The sequence below is a fragment of the Gouania willdenowi genome, chromosome 1 (genome assembly GCF_900634775.1).
Source record: "Gouania willdenowi chromosome 1, fGouWil2.1, whole genome shotgun sequence".
Lineage (NCBI taxonomy): Eukaryota > Metazoa > Chordata > Actinopteri > Blenniiformes > Gobiesocidae > Gouania > Gouania willdenowi.
The window spans coordinates 40,868,819-40,882,875 of NC_041044.1; the positions used below are offsets into that span (position 1 = coordinate 40,868,819).

General features: G+C 40.3%; 1 protein-coding gene across 9 annotated transcripts in view; it reads right to left on the reverse strand.

Moving 5' to 3' along the window:
- htt (huntingtin) overlaps positions 1–14,057 on the reverse strand; it is a 48,506-nt gene that overhangs the window by 4,764 nt on the left and 29,685 nt on the right. For 5 of the 9 annotated variants that reach the window (XM_028453683.1, XM_028453722.1, XM_028453702.1 and 2 more), the window contains 24 exons: positions 13,690–13,831; positions 13,403–13,582; positions 13,161–13,337; positions 12,974–13,050; positions 12,663–12,798; positions 11,913–12,035; positions 11,146–11,353; positions 10,927–11,072; positions 9,917–10,094; positions 9,719–9,820; positions 9,458–9,642; positions 9,259–9,385; positions 9,063–9,166; positions 8,476–8,630; positions 8,228–8,367; positions 8,045–8,130; positions 7,822–7,952; positions 6,779–6,911; positions 6,541–6,696; positions 5,973–6,163; positions 5,555–5,669; positions 3,636–3,849; positions 2,313–2,526; positions 1,152–1,314 (listed from right to left, as the gene is read on the reverse strand). In XM_028453683.1, the coding sequence (XP_028309484.1) occupies positions 1,152–1,314; positions 2,313–2,526; positions 3,636–3,849; positions 5,555–5,669; positions 5,973–6,163; positions 6,541–6,696; positions 6,779–6,911; positions 7,822–7,952; positions 8,045–8,130; positions 8,228–8,367; positions 8,476–8,630; positions 9,063–9,166; positions 9,259–9,385; positions 9,458–9,642; positions 9,719–9,820; positions 9,917–10,094; positions 10,927–11,072; positions 11,146–11,353; positions 11,913–12,035; positions 12,663–12,798; positions 12,974–13,050; positions 13,161–13,337; positions 13,403–13,582; positions 13,690–13,831 (3,583 nt within the window). The remainder of the gene's footprint in view (positions 1–1,151; positions 1,315–2,312; positions 2,527–3,635; positions 3,850–5,554; positions 5,670–5,972; positions 6,164–6,540; positions 6,697–6,778; positions 6,912–7,821; positions 7,953–8,044; positions 8,131–8,227; positions 8,368–8,475; positions 8,631–9,062; positions 9,167–9,258; positions 9,386–9,457; positions 9,643–9,718; positions 9,821–9,916; positions 10,095–10,926; positions 11,073–11,145; positions 11,354–11,912; positions 12,036–12,662; positions 12,799–12,973; positions 13,051–13,160; positions 13,338–13,402; positions 13,583–13,689; positions 13,832–14,057) is intronic. The other 4 variants (XM_028453752.1, XM_028453731.1, XM_028453740.1 and 1 more) reach the window with 2 other exon arrangements.

A 14,057-nucleotide genomic window follows, 5' to 3' on the forward strand; every position in this document is an offset into this window, starting at 1 on the left:
TATATAACAACTGACATACATCGTATACACGGCAAATCACATTTAAGTAAGTAACTAACTAGAGAGGATTTTTTTTTTCACCTTTAGAATTTTTATTAAAATAAACATTTGGAATTCAGGGTCGATTAAGTTCACATGTAAAGGTCACGGTGCATCTCAGAGCTAAATATCCCACATTCTTCAAATCACAAGTACATGATCTGAAACCACCTGGTCGACTGACAGCAGCTGATATGTTTTTCTAAACTAATAGATTACATCAATTATCTTCATAAGCTTAATTTTCTGGCAGCACTTTTTTTTTTAAATTTATAATCTTTGATGTATTTAGGTTTAAGAAAAAAAAAAAAAAAACTACCACTATAGTGGGTGACCCAACACAACGGTGGTTCCGGTTTTTCCGATGGATGAAGGTTGCATTTACTCAAACTTCGACCACCTTGTATTACACCCAATTTCCACTGGATGCGTAACAGCTGTGTAATTGCTGCATAACCACTGCATATCTGCTGTGTAACTGCTGCGTAACCGCTGTGTATCTGCTGCGTATCTGCTGTGTAGTTGCTGCATATCTGCTGTTTAACCGCAGCGTATCTGCTGCTTAACCACCGCGTAACCACTGCGTATCCGCCGCGGAAAAACTGCTTATCCGCCGCGTAACCACTGTGTATCCGCCGCGTAACCAATTGGTATTTGCCGTGTAACCACTGCGTATCTGCCACGTAACCACTGCGTATCTGCTGCTTATCTGCTGTGTGGCCGCTGCGTATCTGCTGTGTAACCACTGCATAACTGATGCGAAACCGCTGCGTAACTACAACGTAGCTAATACGTTTTCTCGACATGTAGTCGGGTCACTGATTGTGCCCCAACTCTTCTTACGATTCTGATGCACAACCTGTCTGAGGAAATGTCAGGTTTAACTAACTCCTAGCTGCTCCAAAAGGACTTTTATAGAAAATAAACAAAAATTTCAGTATTACATAAGATCTTTATATAAAGAGCTTGCAACTATAATCTAGTACAGTCATCTCTATGCTTTTCAGAATCTAGCTCTGGCAGTTACAAGAATCATAAGTTACATTTATCAATCAGAAGCTTGTGTTTCAGTCCTAGCTGTGTGTGTATTTTCCATTTAGAATCCCACTGACCTTGTACACCACAGTGGCCATGAATTGTGGGTAAGGCTGCTGATTGGACAGGAACTCTCCGATGACCTTGTTCATGACATCCTGTGGAGGGAAGAAGTCGTCGAGAAACTGGGGCAGAATCCTGGAAACCACACGCGCCTCACTGGGCAAACCTTTTCTGATCCTGAAAACAGGAAGTCGCAGTTACACGATTGTAAACAAAGTTAATCCTCCTATTATTCTTGGGGTCAATTTGACCCCATATCAATCAAACTGGGGAGCTGTTCGGGCCACCACTCTCCTTTTCTTAATTTTGATGAATTTTCTTTGGAACATGGTCCAAAAAAGGAGATAAAAATAAGTACATAAATATGTTTAGGGCAGGAAAAAAGGGGGGTCACCAACACCAATCAATATGGTTGACTCAGTGAGAGTCATGAATGTGCACCCCAAATTAGAAAAGATTTGGATGAAAGATGTTCAAGATATACTAACTCAGTGGTTTCCAACCTTTTTCGGGTCATGACCCCATTTTGATGTCACAAATGTCCAGTGATCCCAGGGACATTTACAGTATGTTTATTGAAGTGTACTACAGAGAGAGTAGCCAGGATTAGTGCACAAAGTGCACCACTTCCGGTATTTTTATACTGCATTTCATTTGAAACAGATTTATATTTGAGAATGTTTAAGTATAAAATAGTTATTTGATATTTATTGTGTATTTGTAAAATAATAATTCAGTTCTTTTTTAAATATAAGCTTTTTTTGTTTTTTAACCAGTTACTAGACGTTTTATGCAACCGCACATGGGGTCCAACTCCAAGGATGAAAAACACAGCACTAACTTTAAAACTCAAAAGTTTGACTTGATGGCGGCGTGGCAGTAAAGGTCATATCATCACCACAACCAATAGGGTTCTTCGTACTATCGTGGTCATTAATGTTGTCAGAAAATTTGGATGAAAACTATTCAAGATAAATTAATTGTAATTTAAATGTTTGGCCTGATGGTGGCGCTAGAGAACAGGTCATGGTTTCATTATAAAGGGGTTATTTATTTACAAAAATAAACAAATTGCCCGACTCATGAACTTGGTCAACGATTTTCTAAAAATCATTTTCTGGAGGCAAATATCCCTGGGGTCAGTTTGACGATAAAAGGAGGGTTGAACCACGCACCTGTCAAACAGCACCGACACCCTCTCCATGGCAACGATGATGGACTCGCTGTCCGGGGCTTGAGGGTCAGAGGGGGCGGGGCGGCTGGCAGGGCTGGCTTTCTCCTTGCCTGAGGAGAAACCAACATGACCTGCCGTGACGCCCACCGCCTCCGTTACAGCAGCGTCAACCTGACCTCTAACCCCTGTCGCGTCTGAACCCGACGCAAGCACCGCTGAGAGGATGAGAAGGGGGTGGCACCGTGTGGAGAGGGGGGAGACGTTAGACGTGGGAGAGGGACACTCAAATCACAAGATTCAGGTCAGAATTTGGTTGTGTTTGTAAATTTCTTAAAGCTACTTCTAAAACAGTGAGAGGGGACAATGAGAGAGCAATCTGGGTCTGATTTTGAATAGAGAAAAAACGGGTTAAACATGAATGTTAATGATAAATGGACTTGATTTATATAGCGCTTTATCCCCACACTGAAGTAATCTCAAAGAACTTCACAATATCAGCTCATTCACACACCAATGGGACTGAGCTGCCATGCAAGGCGCTAGTTGACCGCTGGGAGCAACGCAGGGTTCAGTGTCTTGCCCAAGGGCACTTGACACAGACAGGTATAGACTGGGATTGAACCCCCAACCTCTCGATCAGAACATGACCACCTAAGCCAGGGTCGCCCATGAGAGACATATGCCACAGGGTTGGTGGGGTTATTTATAACTGTATAATTAAGAATTAATTACCGTACAATGACGTAATTATAATTGTAATCATAATTGAATTGTAATCGGGTTCAGATTTGACCAAGAGATAAAAAAAGAAATTGGACGATATTTTTTACAGCTGATTTATTAAAGGCTCAGTCATTGTATTTAATTAAATTTGAACTTCAGTAATTGAGAACGTAATTGTAATTGACTTTCATAGGAAAAATAATAATAATTGTATTTCTAATTGTAACTGGAAAAAATGCCGGTCACCATAATCATGATTGAACATGGATAATTAAACACATAATTGAAAAATGTAATTGATCCCAACCCGGCCTCACATGCATGTTTTGGGACAGTCTCACACATTTAAAATATTATTTTTCCCTGAAACAGTATTTGGGAGATTTTGAAATGGAAAATAGGAGGCCCTACAAAGGAAGTAATGTTGGCGTTAGTAAAGGCTAACGTAAAAGGGGTTAGAGGTAGGGGACACAGAAAATATGTTCAACATGCAGAAAACAAGTCACAGTAAGAGGAAAAAGGGGCGGGGCTTTATTCGTCAACAGCATGTAACAGACCGGACAAACTGAGAATGGCTACATCAGGGTCCAATCTGACTTACCAGTGTACATGCAGGTGAGCATGAGGCCCAGTGCAGCCATGGCCCTGTGAGGGGATGGCACGTTGACTCTGTCCACGCTCAGCTTCACCAGAGCTTCTCCGTCAGCGCGAGACAACTGCTCCGACAGCAGGAGGCGCTCCAGACCCCGCAGGACGCAGTGGTAGATGAACGACGGAGTGGAGTCCTCACTGGCCGACACCATCACACCACACACCTGAAGTTACAGAAATGGAACCAACAGGAGGCGGGGCTTTTATTACGGTTACATGCAATACTATGGAAGCGTATTCCATTCACTGGAGAGAAAAAAAATAAATCTGGTTTTTCTGAAGTTTTTTTTTTTTGTTTGCTAATTTTTTCTGTTTTTTGCGTTATTTCTTTTTGGGTTTGTTTTTTTCTGTTTTTCAGACTTTTTTTTCTCTCCGGTTTTTCAGAGTAATTTTTTTGTTTTTCTTAGTATTTTTTTTTTTTAGTTTGTTTTTTCTGTTTTTCAGACATTTTAATTTCTTTTTTTGGGTTAGTTTTTTTTTTTTCAGTTTTTCAGACTTTTTCTCTCAGTTTTTTGTGCAATTATTTTTGGTTTGTTTTTTTCTATTTTTCAGACTTTTTTTTTTTCTTTTGTAATTTTTTTTCTGAATCATCGAGATACTTGGAAATCCTGTGACAACATCCATCCTATGTATGGCGACTCCTTGCTGCAAGCTTCACTCTCTACCCATTACTCAGCTGCACACCGTGCAGATCCAGTATTTTTGGCACTGATCGTATCTTTAGTGAACACGTAACCAGCCTGAATGCACTTCAAATGCATCATTTTATATCCATGGAACATCCCATGGTTTTCCTTCTGAACATCCACAAAGTCCTCAGGTACCGGCATAAAGACAATACACTAATTGTAATGCCATTAATTAATATTTTGGCTTAAATATAGAACTATATCACAGTGTCTTAAACAAAATTGAAAGTAATTTTTTTATCAAATTAAACAAACGGCCATATTAATATCTCAATAAAGAAATAAATGCATCACACGCAAAAAAAAAAAAAAAAGTAGTTAGAATTAAAATCTACTTAAAATGAATACATTTGAATAACAAAATGACTAAAATCAAATTTACTTAAATTAAATAATAATAATAATAATAATAATAATGTTAAATAAATTAGGCAAAAAAATGCAGATGTGAAACTAAATAAAACAAACTCAAACCCTGGAACAGTCATGTGATCAATCAATCTCTCTCTCTCTCTCTGCGCACACACACACACACACACACAACACACACACACACACACACACACACACACACACACACACACACACACACACACACACACACACACACACACACACACACACACACACACACACACACACACACACACACACACACACACACACACACACACACACACACACACCACACACACACACACACACAGGAAGGTTGCAGTCATTATACAGGGTGGATTAAAGAATGAATAAAAGATTGTTTTATCCCGTGCTTCTCCGTGTTATTATCACATTATAAAAAAGTTTAAAAATGGTCTGGTCTCGAACGGTCTTGAGAGAAAATCCCGAGTCCGAGACAAGACCGAGTCAAAATGCTTCAGAGTCTGAGACAAGACCTTTAAAATTTGGTCTCGAGACTAAGACCGGTCTCGACTACCACAACACTAGATCAGGTCCATAAAAGGATTGCGCGTCGTCGTCTTTGATTTTATTGGCGGAGGCGATGAATACCACCACCAAAAGTGTTGTAATGACATGCCACATACACACAGAGTGAGGACATACAGCGCCAAAATCTATTAGTGGCGGGACGCCACAAATAAATGTATGGGAAACACTGGTATTTCCTGAAATGGAATTTGGGAAATTGTAAAATGGGAGGCCCTACATGTGTTTCTTTTACCTGTATAATGCCTGCCATGAATTCAGCACCTACGTCCAGTGGATAGTTCTCCATCATGTAGAAAGCCACAGCACACATTACCAACACGTGCTGCTGGTTATGCAAGTTCACACAACTGCAAAAAAAACAAAAAAAAACAAGAAATGCTCAAAGTGCGTGAGTAACACCAAGAACAAAGATTACTGCCAAATCCACCAGAGATTAGCTTCAACTGTCAAAGGCAGGAACTTCCACTGCACTCTTTTCTATCACCTTATTAACTGGGATAAAAACAACGGATTCAAAGATCCTCTTAGTGTCACAATACACAGATGGCTGCTTCCTCTTTTTCTGCACACTAACACATGGTGTCCTTGAGGTGTTTCATTGTCACCTGGATTAATTATGGTTTGCATGTACGAGTGAATGGGACACTCACTGAGCGATAGCTCTGAGGTTGGACAGTAGGTACTCTGAGACAGTGGGGATGAGCTGTTTGGCGGTGTCGTCTAAAAGGTCGCACTCCAACACGTAGAGCACGCCGTGCAGCGCCCCCATGCGGCTGGGGAGGTGCGTGCTGCGAAGCGTCGTCTCCAGCAGGCGATACACGGGCTCCGCAATGGCTTTGTCCTGAAATTCAAATTCAAACAAGGTCTTGAAGGCCGAGATATTCTCACAATAGAGATTACCATCAAACTTTGTATCTACAAAAGCTTTGGCGATTCTTCAGAGATGGACGAAAGTATTGGCACCGCTGGAATTTTTCAACAAAATACACCATTTAGAAATAGTTGCAATTACAAATGTTTTTGGTATACACGGGTTTATTTCTAAAAAAGTCCTTTTAATGTGTCTTTTTATGAAAAAGGGACACATATTTTGTTTATTGGTAATACATTAAACACATTTTTTTGTTACATAGATTTCCACTACAAGTACTCTTTAAACAAAAGAAATGGAAATAAAGCATTTGAAATATTCTCCCCCTCACACAGTGCACTACTGACCATGCCCAGCACTGCAGCGGCCTTACAGATGGCAGGGACCAGGTACTGGTTGAGAATCTCATCTTCTGGTGGGTGGAGCTTCTGCAGCTCCATGAGGGTGGCGAACATCATGTCAAACTGGTTCCTCTCTGTGAACAGGTCCGACACTGCCAGCAGCTGAAGCAGAGCAGGAGATGGTTTAATTATTGACCGGGAAGATCTTAGAAAATAAATATTATCTCTACTAATCAGGGCTCACCGATCGGACCACCTCACTGATCAGGATGGTGGGAGTCCTCCTGTTAGTGGGGGAGCCAGGGATCAGCCACTGACTGTACAGCTCCAGGAGAAACTGGGAGCACGAATGAATATCAACTCCAGCACGGTGCTTCCTGAAGGCAAACAGTAAATATACATGTTGTGCATAAGAAATGTCACAATTTATACACATTTCAAGCTGCTGGAGACGATCATTTTTTAAGATGTAAAACGTTGAAATTGCTGTTTTAAGGTTTGTTTTGATCTCCACTGTAAACGCTCTTATTGACATTGTTAAAAAGGTTTCTCCCATTGCATTGTGGGATGTAGAGTCCCGCAGACAAATGCATTGAAGTGTTTTTATTTCATTCTCACTGTGATTTATTGAGTTTTCCCCAAAACTGATGATTTCCCAAAACATTTCTGTTGTTTTCACTGAAATAAACTAAACTACAACAAATGTTAACTGAATCACTGTCCTCCTTGCCTGATGAAGAAACCAGACATCACAAGACTCCGCATCCCACAATGCAATGCAACCTTTCCGACGATGTCAATAATTGTGCTGCACAATTTGGGGATTATAGTAAACAATAATGTGATTCAATAAATGGTGTAACGACACTTCTTGTCTGGCTAACAAAAACGTATGATCATTTAAATTAAATACAAATGAAAGCTTTTAAAGTAATGTATCAATTTATTTTCCCCTTTGAAAGTGCAAAGACAATAGTAATGCAGCATTACTGTAAACTTAATGTATTTCTATATAAAAAAAACCTAAAAAAATATTGTAGAGTCCTGACAGAAAATAATGGCATTTCTTCAAAGCGCAGCCTTTTGTGTGATTATATAAGCATTAGTCAATAAACAGAGTGTTTACAGTCGAGATCAAAACAAACTTTCAAGCAAGAATTTCAACCTTTTACATCTTTTGTTTTTTGGATCTTTGATTTATTGATCTATGAGGCCTACATTATGTTATGTCTTAATCTGATTTAAGTTGAATACTTGTGTAGTGCTGTCCAGTGTTCCATGTCTGACCTGGAGTTAATGGGGGATAAAGGTGGGGAAGTCGGTGCTGGAGTGTCTGCCTCATCTTCTTCATCTTCACCCCATTCTTCCTCCCTCAGAGGCGTGATGTTGTTTCCCAACCAAACGGAATGAATTGACACCTGAAGAATGATTACAGCAGTAAATAATCTGAATTTAAATCACCCCTTAAAACATGTTGGTAATGTCCAAACATTAATTTCCAGCTTCCTACCTGCCCCAGTTTGTAATCCATGTTACCGATCTCTCGCTCTGTGTTGATCTGAAGCAGCAGCTTCTCGTGGCTGATTAATGTACCAGCTGTAACAAGAAGATAACCATGAAAATTCACCCTTTGCAACAATTTAAATGGATAAAGCAGGGTTGAAATTGGTTGATGTTAGAGAGTGTTTGTTACCTGCAGAGGCAGCTGACAGCGAGGGCACGGGGTCCCAGGCGTGGTACGGGTGGTAAGTGTGAATGTTGTCTCTCTTTGACACCAAAGCTTGAATCTCTCTTTCCACTTCACCCCTGATCACTGCCAGTTTCCTCCCAAACCTGAGCAAAAAAACACCACCACCACCACCACAAACATCCCGTTAACTAAACACCTTTCTCGTGCTGCTACACAGGAAGTTGATGATAGTGCAGAGCTACCGTATTTACCGTGTTTCCAGGGCTTTTAGACTCTTGTTGCGCGGCTGCTGTTCCAGACAGCTGACTGCAGGGTTTCCAGCAGTGGGTAAAGTCATGGCACTCAGCACCAGGCTGGTGATGGCCTGCACTGCCAGTACATTCAACTGAGTACGCTCCAAGTCCTCCTAAACACAAATAATATACAATTATTACCAGAAACACATTACGGAGAGACAAAGTTTTAGTTTTTTTCAGTTTGACATATTCGAGAAAGGGGGGACAGAAGCGTATTAATAAAATTAAATAAAGCTATATGCCCCCAACATTTTTGAATCCAAGTTAAAGGCACTATTTTTCTCTACTGCGAATGAACTGTTAAATGTTGTCTGTTGCACTTTTTAATTACGTAAAGCATATTGAATTGCCCTACCTATAAAACAAAAATGATATTGCATTCATTTGTAAATTTTTTTTAAGTAAAAAAATCAAGAAACGAAATAATAATAATAGACAAATGTAGATTTGCTATTTGCATTATTATTTCACTGATCCCCAAGCTATGGCTCGAGGATCCCTTAAGGTCCTCGAACCCCAATTTTAGAACCCCTAATGTATACCTCCTGCTGAGTCTCCTCCTCCTGGTCCATAGTGATGGGTTGGGTGACCAGCACCCCCAGCAGAGTGGCCCAAGTCTCCTCAAACTGAGTCCTGCTGCTCCAGCCTGAACGCAACAGGAACAAATAAAATAAATACAAACACATTGAACATTCTTTAGAAAAATATGATTTTTCATATCTATACACGTTTCCATACCAAGTGTGTTAATGCGATTGAGAAACTCTCTGAAGACGTCCTTCTCCTGCAGGAAGTCCACAGGAATCTCAGGCAATGTTGTGCCAAACTCTCCCCCAGGCTGAGGGGACCAGCCAAGTTTCCAAACCTGTAAACAGACAAAACCACATCAACACAAACCCAGTAAAAACCACCAACATCATGTCGCATTACCACTAACCAGAGGAGGCACTCGAGTGTAACTGTTGACCAACGGAAGCCGAGACAGACTGATGACAATGTTGCGTAATGTTGGAGTGAGAAAAGACGGGAACACTGCGTTTCTATGGTGACCCAAGGACAGGACACTCTGCAGACCTTCCACCAGCTCAGCCATGATCTCACAGGCCTGCCACTCGCGCATGTCTGCAGCACAGGTCAGGGACTCATGAAATAAAAAATGTCTTCAATATTAAACACACAATATTAAAATAGTACTCACGACCAGCACGAGGCGAGTCAACCTCATCACCCTCAGAACCTTGTTCTCCTTTGGTCTTTTTGTTTTCTGGATGCAGCAGTTGATCACCGGGACTCACAGCCACTATGAGACAGAGTTAAAATAAGAGCTAGATTAGCATTGATCACTGGGATGTGATGCAGCCTTACGTGTTGAAATGTATGGTGCTGCATTTATTACCTGCAGCTATAATGAGGCGTATGGAGTAGATCAGAGAGCAGGTATGTGTGCTGTACTCAGGGGTGGAGAGAATGTTCCAGACACAAGTCTGCTGCAGAGCCAAACACAAGCAGGACAGGGCCCACTGCAAGTCCACGCTCAGGGGCAACTGGTCCTGCAGCAAACGCCACACCACCACCTGGTCCAAGACAGGATGAAACCAGTCAGTGAAAGAAGCGGTCAGACATTCAGATCTGCTGGTTTTACGTTGGACATTCACTCAATATGCATCAATTTACACATCAGATAAGAACGTCTTGCAGAATCTAATCAGAAACACACAACTTTCATCACAGTGGGGTCCAAAAATGTGATGAAATTTGATCCAAGGGCCACATTCTAGACCAATCTATACATTAATGCAGGAGAAAACATGTTTTTCTGCCATTTTGTGCATTTTTGTTGTTGTTTTGTGTTTCTTTTTTATTTTCAATATTTCTGTTACTTTTGTCTATTTTTATAATCATAAGTGAAGTTTTTGGAGTCAATTTGTGCATTTTTGTTGTTTTGTGTATTTTTGTTTTGTGCATTTCTGTTTTTATTTTCCATATTTGTTACTTTTGTGTATTTTATAATCTTCTTTGAAGTTTTTGGAGTAAATTTGCGTATTTTGCTGCTATTTTCTATATTTCTATTATGTGCATTTTTATCGTCACATTTGAAGTTTTTAGAGTCAATTTGTCTATTTTTGTGTTTCTGTTTTTAATTTCTATATTTCTGTTACTTATGTGTAGTTTTATAGTCATCTCTGAACTTTTTAGAGTCAATTTGTCTATTGTTGTTGTCATCTTATATATTTTGCAGTCATTTTGGATCTTTTATTTAAATCAATTTGTGCATTTCTGGATTGATTTTATACATTTACTTTTGGGGGTCAGACAAAATTACATCAAGGACTGCATGTGGTCCACAGGCCACCAATAGCCCATGTCTGTTTTAAAAGCTACTCGGATCCATGACTAGTATCTGACCTCAGTGGCAGTGCAGGTGAAGGTGGTGATCAGATGCTCCTTGTCAGTGGGGATGTGCATTGATGAAGGCAGCTGGCTGACACTCAACAGATACTGAGACAAAGCTCTGCAAAGGCACAACACTCTGGGATAGAAACCTGGCTTATCTGAAACACAAAGCACTTACAATGTGACAAGAGTTAACTTATCAAGCTCGACTTAGGAAAACTCTTTTCTTACCGTACAGGTCACCAAGCTTGTCCCAGTAGAGCTGTGGTTCAGATGGTGGCAAGAACGACTGATGTGGGAGAGGAAGTGACCCTGTGACCTCTGCCAGTTGCTCGAGGGTCACTTGCAAAGACGTCTCCAACAAAAGTGATCCCTGACCTCGAGCCAGCCTCTGTACACCCATGCTCAAACATGGACACAACAAGCTCAGGTTGAAATCCTGCAAGAAAACAAGGAACAACTTGATGATATATATCCATATACAATTGAGCAAATAATAATAAACTTAAAAAAAAATAAACCAAATCCAGCTCCATGATTAGTTGTAATATTTTCAAAAGAGTTTAACTGTGGTTTTTAATCACGGATGTCTAATTTATGCTCAGACAGCTTTCCATATTTTTCTGTAGAACAGCTAAAATGGTAAATGGACTTGATTTTATATAGCGCTTTATCACCACACTGAAACAGTCTCAAAGCGCTTTACATATCAGCTCATTCACCCAATCACTCTCACATTCACACACCAGTGGGACAGGACTGCCATGCAAGGCGCTAGTCGACCACTGGGAGCAACTTAGGGTTCAGTGTCTTGCCCAAGGACACTTCGACACATAGTCAGATACTGAGATCGAACCCCCAACCTCTCGATCAGAAGACGACCCACTACCACTTGAGCCATGGTCGCCCAGCTCCTGTGCAGTAGGTCCTACTTTGAGTAGAAAACCAATTCATGGCGTTGGACGAGTCAGTAAAATGAGCTCAATTTGAAAGGTTACCTTGCAGCTCATGACACTGAGAAGATCAGCAGGAGGTAGTTTGGTGAGGAGCTCCGTCGTCTCCAAAAGAGAAACATCTCCACGCAAACAGCACTGAGACTTGACCAGGGCAACGTACCACTCCTATAAACAAAACCAAAAAAAGTATTAAGCATAAAAACATAAGAAATGTTATACAATGAAACCAGAACAATCATTAACAAGTTATACTGTATTTAATGTGATGCAAAGGAAACTGAGAGAAGAAGAGAACTGATGAAAATATATGCTAAGGGATGAACATTTTCTGGTAAATATTTAAGGGAACTAAACATTGAGAATTCTGGGAATATTTAAAAATTAACTTTTAACTTTTAACATAGATTTGTTTATTGGCATTAACCAGAACTATCATATCCAAAGTGAAATATTAGCATCCTTGTAAAATAATACAATTGCAAAACATTACATTTCAACTTCAAAGTTATAAAATTCAAGGAATCTTTGAAGTTGCAAACTTTCCATGGGATTAAACAGGAAAGAAGGAACTTACTAAATTAAAGGTTGGCTCTCAAGAGATGTTAAATATAGCTAGAAACATATATTTTAGCATCATCTTTTTAAAATTAATCCCACTTTCCGATTAATTCTAATAAATAATTCCCATGAAAGGTTTATATTTTTGAATATTCCAAACATTGCTGCTCTTTAGTTCCCGTTGAAATTGACCACCCCTTTGTTATTCACGCCCTGCAGAATCTCTTATATCACCTTATCTGTAGCAACCAGCTCTGGGGCAGGAGGAGGAGCTCCATCTAGTGGGTGGGATGTAACTGGTGGTGTGGGGCTGCTGGTGTCAGCGACAGTGGCTCTGAATCTATCCAGCAGGGAGTAGAACCTCTGATGCCTGACAGAGAAGGACAGGCAATACAAAAAAAAATAAATAAATAAAAAAAAACTGTCAGAAATGCACTAAGAAAACCAGTGCTTCAACTGGATTTGTAAACTGGGACAACCATCAAACATGTTCACACTAAATAAACAGCAGGATTTAAAGTGGCTCTAATGCAGACAATCATTACCTCTGAGCCAAACCACTGGTCTGCAGGTATTCCTGAATCCTGTCCAGCTCTTCCACTGGTAGTTGAGCAATACTGTTCTAAAGGAGGAAGATTATAAAAACAAAGATATGAATATACACCAACATCATTCATACTCAAGTTTTTAACTTAGTTTAGTAGTTTTTTTGTCTCTGCAAGTTTTTGATACCTGCAGTGTTTCTGCTAGCAGCATCTCTACCCTGCGACATGCCAGCGTGTCCACCATGCGGGCCAGAACCCTGAATGGTGTGCTGAGCATCTTATCCACATAGAGCATCAGCAGAGACCCAGACTGACTCAGGTGGATGCCTTCCAAACACTGGAGAGTTTTCTTTAACATCGTAGGCTGAATAAACCAGAAATATGTTAACACTTGAATTTATTATTCATCAGCGTCGTGGGTTCACTTACAGTGGAGAGGTTGTCACAGCGGGACTGGATGGCCTGGATAAAAAGGCCACTGGCTGCAGAGTTGCGGTGCACGGCGCTGATGAAGTCCTGCACTGGAGGCTCATGGGAAAGACTGATGAGATCACGCACGTGGTTAACAATTAGCCAGGTGAGATGCTCAGAGTCATGGAGGTTCTGGCACTTTGAGAAAAAAAAAAAATAGGTTTATGAAATTTCTGCAGATTTATTGACAATGACTTTAGGAAACCCAATATGCCTAAACTCCAATGATATGTAGATAATCTCACCACATAGTCACAGAAGAGGATGAGGGCTCCTCTGTGTACAATCTCTCTGTTGACCATGGCTAACTGTGACTCAGGCTTGTCCTCTCCAGCTTCCCCTGAGGAGTGAGGACTCAGCAGCTTTGTGCATGAGAGGCTTTGTCTCCTGATGAAGAGACAAGATTAAACACAAAGAGAAACAGATTCTCTAAAATTCAGTTTAACATCTGAACCATTCATTCAGTCATTTGTCTTGTTCAATCACTAAAAAATATACATATATTTAATCCATCGTAAATCAATATTCATTGAAATTTTCAAAAAATGTTTCATAGGTGACAAAATCTTTTTTTTTACTCTAATCCCAGCAGTCTCACGCAATAATCTTGCTG